The sequence below is a fragment of the Halyomorpha halys genome, unplaced genomic scaffold (genome assembly GCF_000696795.3).
Source record: "Halyomorpha halys isolate HHAL.00 unplaced genomic scaffold, Hhal_1.1 Scaffold257.1, whole genome shotgun sequence".
NCBI classification, from domain to species: domain Eukaryota; kingdom Metazoa; phylum Arthropoda; class Insecta; order Hemiptera; family Pentatomidae; genus Halyomorpha; species Halyomorpha halys.
The window spans coordinates 1,125,090-1,131,873 of record NW_027104967.1 but is presented as its reverse complement, the minus strand read 5'-3'; the positions used below and the strand labels follow the sequence as shown (position 1 = coordinate 1,131,873).

Here is a 6,784-nt window from a genome sequence, read left to right as displayed (position 1 = left end):
AGGGCGTAAAACCCTGAGGTCATCAACGCCCATGTTTCGTGCTTTATATTTTATTTCTATAATTCTATTTCACTTTAAATAATTTCGAGAAAAAAAATTAAATAATTACTTCTGTTGGTATTTTTTTGTTATGTATAACAGATTTTCTGGTTTAAATCTTATTCAAAAGGCCATTCCTTTTTAAGAAAACTTCATACATCATTCATACATTCATTTTAAGAAAACATCATACGTAGTGAGGATAGTGTTAGGATTGGTTGGAATGTTACCTAGACGGTGTAGAGGATGGGACCAAGGATACTACCTTGAGGAACACCAGCGGACTGAGAATAGAGGGATGAATAGGACCGTTAAAACTTAAAAACGAAATTTGGCGCTGTCCCAATACTTCCCCAAACTATATATTCCATGCATTGGAAAGTGAACGTGAAAATAACTTTATTATGATTTACTTTTTATTCTGTAGTCTGAAGGGCTATACCCCATTAAATATAGTTTTTTGTGTTATTATAAAGGGATGCGTCCCAGCATAAATTAAAGAATTAATTTATATATTTAAAAGTTATCCCAATGGGACCCTTACACTACCTCTTATGGTACCAAACTATATAGAAAGAAAAATCATTCAACCTAGTTGATGCAAGATGAATTGTACCTAAATATTGGACAACATATAACTTAGAATTCGTTTCAATAAAAAAATTGTCGGCGCTTCAGGTATGCAATACTGAATAACAAATCATTTCAGTCCTAAGTCAATTAATAAGCTGATTTTATTCTTTCAGATCATCCTAGCCGAGGTATATTCCTCTGTTAAACCGTTTCCCATCAAGGATTCTTACATTTTGTTGTCTCAGGATTTCCGTTGTCTACCTCGTCCTCTTCTACCATCTATTTCACTGCTTGATTATTATTAAAATATCGAATATTATTCATCCGCCTAAGTCTTTAAAACGTTAGTGGAAGATATTTCAAAATAAAATTTTTGATAAATTAAGAGGCAAGATATATTTATTGTTTAAAGGAATGAAACTTCAAGTCTCAAAGAAACTTTTTAAATTTACATTGCACCAATCCTTCCATAATAATAAACTTCCCAACCACCCAAACCAACTCGTTTCTAGCCTGGCTTCTCCTTCACTACCTAATAATCCTCCTAGGCGTCTGAAAAGAAGATGGCCTCGAGATCTTCTCCTTTAGAAATGTTTTTGGAGTTCTATCAATGGGAAGATTCTCCACAATTCATGTTTGTATCATGTCATAATATCACTTACAGCAAATTTACTTGATGTGTATATATGTATAAAGTTTTAAATAACAATAAATAAATTATAAAAAAAAAATTTACATTGCAAAGTGGAAATAATAATCCATACAGGTGGATTATTATTTCCACTTTGCAATGTAAATTTTTTTTTTTTAATAATTTATTTATTGTTATTTAAAACTGTATACATATATACATATCAAGTAAATTCGTAAGCCAGACTTGCGAAACGCGACTTACGGTAAACACATCTTAACTGAATGCCACGCTTACGACTCCTTCAAATCTTTGTATGAATTACCAGGAGATCTCCATTTAATTTTGCAGGATAACAAATAGACTGTAAGTAACCTTTTTGAATAACTCAAAAATTTACCAAAAAATTTTACACAAAGTTCCCATTTTTTACTAGTTATACATTACAATTCGGAAATTAAGGCAATAAGGACTAATATGAATTTCGGATATTAAGGAAATAATTTCAAATAAAAATTTCGGAAATTAAGCCAATAATGACCCCGAAGTGGTTGATGTCATAAAATAATAATAATAATAACAACAAAATCAGTATAAAAAACATAGAATATATAAAGTTCTCAAATCAAAATTTGATTACCTCTTTGTAGTAGTATAGAATGTAAGGTATGATAACGCCTTGAGGGAAATCTAAGTCACAGCTGAAGACAACAGATTCTCCAACATGTGCGCTTAAGTAAATAGGTTTCTTTTCTTCTTCAATAAACTTTGCGATTCCTAGAAAATAATTAAATATATTAATGTTATAATTAAACAATTATAAAAAATAATTGAATCAATTTTGTATCAGCAAGAAGGCTGTTGTAGATGGCAAAAAAAAAAAAGGTTTCGTCCAATAAGTTATAACTTTCTTTTAGGTTGAAAATCTTGACTGGGTGGCGTCCTATTCACAATAAAATATGAATTTACATAACCACAATGCCAGAACTAAATAGATTGGGTAACTTATTTTGGGAAAAACTTACATAATACTTGTTTTTCTCCCGAATTATACTAAATAAGTTGTATGAATTACGGATTTTATATAGAATATGTATGTAATTATTATTCACTAATTAATTCTTGTTTCAAATTATTGGGAATAGTTGAGTTATATATATTTCCAAAGTTGAAGAAAATTTAAAAACCCAAGCCTTTTTAAAACTTAGTTTAAACCTAAGATTAGTCGTATGTACAGTTTAAACTTGAATTAAAGGACTGGCCTAAGTGACTAAAATAAATATTTATTAGAATTTTTTTAATTTTAATTTAATTTTTTTAAGGATGTAGATACGAAATGAGTTTCGCAATGTGGACAGATTCGTTCCTGTATTTGTACAATTACGCTTGGGTAAACGCAAGGAAAGACTGTTTCCGAAAGGGCAATTCAAACATGTTATAGCCTATTTAGGTTTTTATAATTGGTCATTTTGTTTTCATAAATAATCTTAAAATTTTATTAAGATAATCAGGTTTACTTAGCTATCAACGTACTTATCAAATAGGTACATTAAGAAACAGGAATGCGTATATCAAATATATCCGGAGTAAACCCGTGGGATACTGTTACTAGGTACTAGTTTACAAGTAATAAAATTTAAAAAAATAATTTTTTTTAATAAAAAAATAAATATTTATGATAAGGTAACCCTTGTTTTAAAATTAAAGCCACCATAAACAAAATAAGTTGTTTTAGTGTAACTTACTAATTGAGACCGCGACTTTCCGTTAGTGACTAACGCCTCCACCGACTCCCAATTGACCCAATCAAGGTAAGCTGCCGGCTCACTGATTAACGTAACAAATACACTTAAGAATGTTTCCTTATGTTGGACATTACGTTTTAACAAGAAATAAACTAAAAATATCTAATTCAATAATTGAGGAATTCATATATGAGTTCCAATCCATGCAGATGCGGTACCTTCGTAAGGTGGAAGGAAGGAACAGTACCATTCGGACTAACCTCGGAGTCAAACCGGCTGAGAGGATCCTAGAGGGCACAAGCTAAGATGGTTCGGATACCTCCTTCGGATGGACCAGGAAAGAAGTGCCAGAAAGACATACGAGACTCGTCGCGTGGAGGGAAGAAGGGCAAGAGGAAGACCAGGCATTTCCTGAGAGGAGAGTGTTAAGGAGGCGTTCAGGAGGCGGGATATGGACTGGAGTAGAAGGGAGATGGTCCAAGAGTTAGATATCAGGTCCAGACTCGGCAAACTGTAACTCCACATTGTGCACGCGGTAAAGGAGATAAAATGATTATATTTCAGCCATGTCAATACCAATGAAAGTTGGTGCACAAATTGTACTTTTCAAAAATAGGTTTGTTTCTAAGGTGAGAACAATAATCAAATTAACTACTACGAATCAGGATAACACTTTTTTTTATTGGAAAAATGATTTTAATGATGGAAAAATTAATATTTATATTTTTACACCTGTAATTAGTATATTTTAAAAAAATTCCATTTAATTGAATTCAGTACCCTGAATAATACAAGAATTGATGAGAATTACACAAGATTTAAACAATTTAGAGGTTTTTACAAATAAACGCCAGTTTCCCACCATTGTGCGGTCGGCAACAAATCCAGAGCAACTTGTACCAGCCAATCCGAATAACGCACGTGCATGCTTACTCATGCGCGAATATACCATAGTTTGGCAAACGTGTAGCAGCTCCATTAGATTCTTACGCAAGAAGTTTCGCTTTTAAAACTTGAATCAGGCGGTGTTAAAGAAAGTAGCTTAAAGAAAGTAGTGTTAAAGAAAGAAAGATAAGAGGTCCGGTAAACGCTCCTGATAAACCAATACAGACTATCCTTTAGTCTTTTCCCTTGGAAATAACTCACTATAATGCTGTTTGACTAGGAAATCAATTTTAATGCTATCGATGAAAAATTAAAGGACTAGTAGTGTGGCATAATTCTATCTAGAGACAACTTTTAACAGGGAATTGTAATTCTGAAGCTCTGTTTCTCATAATTATTGTTACAGGTCCTAATCCTCAAGTCACATCCTTGTCAAACCAAGGTAACGGTTTGTTATAATCTATTTCTCCTATTCGGTTCTGTCTTGATTACTGTTTTACCGAATTACTAAACAGCTAAATAATGATGGCAGATATCACAGAAAGTGTTCACTCATTCTCCTCTCATCAAAGCGAGGGGGGAACGCATAGCATTGCTGCTCACTGGGGCTGAGGATGGGAAGCCGTGCCTGATAATGTAGGCCATGAGCCAAGGTCGATTCATGTTCAAGGCCGATGTTCCCCTCGCTAGATGGGTCATCTTGTGAGTTGTTCTTGCTAAAGGGTGTGTCAGTAGAGGTGTGAATGCAAGTGAATATTGTTGCGACCCCTGGTCAAGGAAACACTCTCAACTTATTTAGGCGCCTATCCATTGGAAGAGTTCCTTATAAAATTAATTTAATTCATTTCCTCAGACTCAATGAGCAAATTTCGATTTTCACATTCTGGCGGGAAAAAGTTTATATTCTGAAGTTCTAATCCGTCGGTCCATGTCTAGTTATAGAAAATGAAGACGTTAGAGCAAATAAACATATATAACTGTATCATTTTACGTTGGCTTAAGGAACAAGACAAGAAACCTGTGCTGGCGATGCAAATATACGTGATGAAGCCTGGAAGTTTTAAAAAATATTGATATTTGGAATCACGATTTTTTTTTAATGTTAGAAAGTAGTTAGAAATAGGATATCGAAATTAATACCGATATCGTATTATTATAGTACATATCAATACAACAGTGAACATCTTTGATTTTAAAAGAAAAAAACGATGGAAAAATTTGATATGGAAATTGTATCAAAAAGTTTTTGAAATGGGATCATTAAACAAATAGTTTAAATAAATAAATGTAAACAACATATGATAAAGAAGAAACAAAAGAATGAAGAAAAATTAGCTATAATGGTAAAGCACAAGTAGAATTATCTATAATAAACTAATTTTAAAAGTACATAAAATTAATTTTTTTTTTTTTAATAAAACATAATTTTAGTTTTCCTACGCCAGTAAATAGATTATGAAGCCATTTTCCCTCACGCAGCCCAAAATAAGATGAATTTTGCCTTGGGTTGGTTCTTGTTCTCTGAGCTTCTTATATACGTTAAAATATAGTCCCCATCCATGTCAAAGATGTTACATAGAGTCTTGTGTACCAAAATGGCGTGGTTTCCCTTCTCTTATTCCCTCATAATAGCAGCTATGTTCCTACACTTTTCTTTAATAGGTCACTCTGCAATACTAGGTATTGATAATTTTTGTATTGCGGCTTGGGAGTCGCTAAAGATTACAACGATGTCATCTCTGTTAATCGTGGCTTTCCTGGCAAGATAAATAAACAGTATTATTATATGGGCGACAGGGCATGGATATTAGGAAATACATGCGCGTTTCTAGACGCAGTTTTTTCGTAGGATGGGTTTGTCATTCCCACGCCTATTTTTTTTGGTGATGAGTGCCACCCATTGCCTAACGAGTCTCACAAATGCCCGGGAGGAGGTTGAGAGTGAGTTTTTAAAATTATTTTATGCTTGAAAAAAGAAAGAATGGGACCGGGACTCGATCTGACAACCTTTGGGTTGGTAGACTGGCGCGTTGCAGCGCTGCTACCGCTGCTCCCTAAATAAACATTAAACATTATAATGAGAACAATTAAAAAGGCAATGAATAGCGCGTCGTAACTATTTTTAGAGAAAATGCCTGAAAATGGACGGACGGTCCTTAATGTCGAGGTGCTGACTATATTATAAATGTAAAATATGAAGCAGGTATAGTGAAGTATGAAGGTAGCTTACTATCCTAGAAGAAAAATTAGAAAATATGAAAAGTCTGTAATGTTCGCTAATTTTTTACGTAGGGCTCAATATCTTTATATCGACCTACCACACGATAAAATTTTAATTTGATTATATTTGAGTACTCATAAACCTATTTTCCTTCAAAATTTCAGAGATACAGTTTTTTATAAATAGATTTTTTATTTTTTTACAAAACAACGAGAAATGTGAATTTATTTTATCAAAATTCCTAGAAACCACAACTTCTATAAAGAAAAGTATTTCAGTGTGAGAGCTAATAGACAAGTAGTCCCTGAAATATTTAATTTTCAGAAGAAAAAAAAAATGTTTTTTTAAAAACTATGTCAGAGGAACAAGTAGACGTACAGATGTCTATTGGCATTCAAATTCAAACTATTTAAATCTTTTTTATTATTTTTTTTTAAATTATAATATTCTCTTTTATTCTTTTATTACTTAATGATTATTATATTTATTTATTTATGTTTTATAAGTGATCTTTATTATTAATGTTTATTTTATTAAATCATTACGTTTATTTCAGTCATTCATACTTAAACCAGTTTTTTTTTTTTTTTTTTTTTTTATTGATTGATTTATTTATTGATAGATATTACAATCTGCCACACAGTTGTGGGCAATAGGTAATATTGATGAATGATCTCATACATAGTAAAA

The 6,784-nt window shown here is 32.2% G+C and overlaps 2 protein-coding genes across 2 annotated transcripts in view; one reads left to right on the top strand and one right to left on the bottom strand.

Annotated features, from left to right (window-relative positions):
• The window catches only part of LOC106680369 (acid phosphatase type 7), a 52,755-nt gene that overhangs the window by 5,077 nt on the left and 40,894 nt on the right, over positions 1–6,784 (top strand). The gene's annotated exons all lie outside the window — the stretch shown is intronic.
• The window catches only part of bdl (borderless), a 50,389-nt gene that overhangs the window by 35,119 nt on the left and 8,486 nt on the right, over positions 1–6,784 (bottom strand). The window contains exon 2 of the mRNA XM_014420020.3: positions 1,884–2,020. Within this exon, the coding sequence (XP_014275506.1) occupies positions 1,884–2,020 (137 nt within the window). The remainder of the gene's footprint in view (positions 1–1,883; positions 2,021–6,784) is intronic.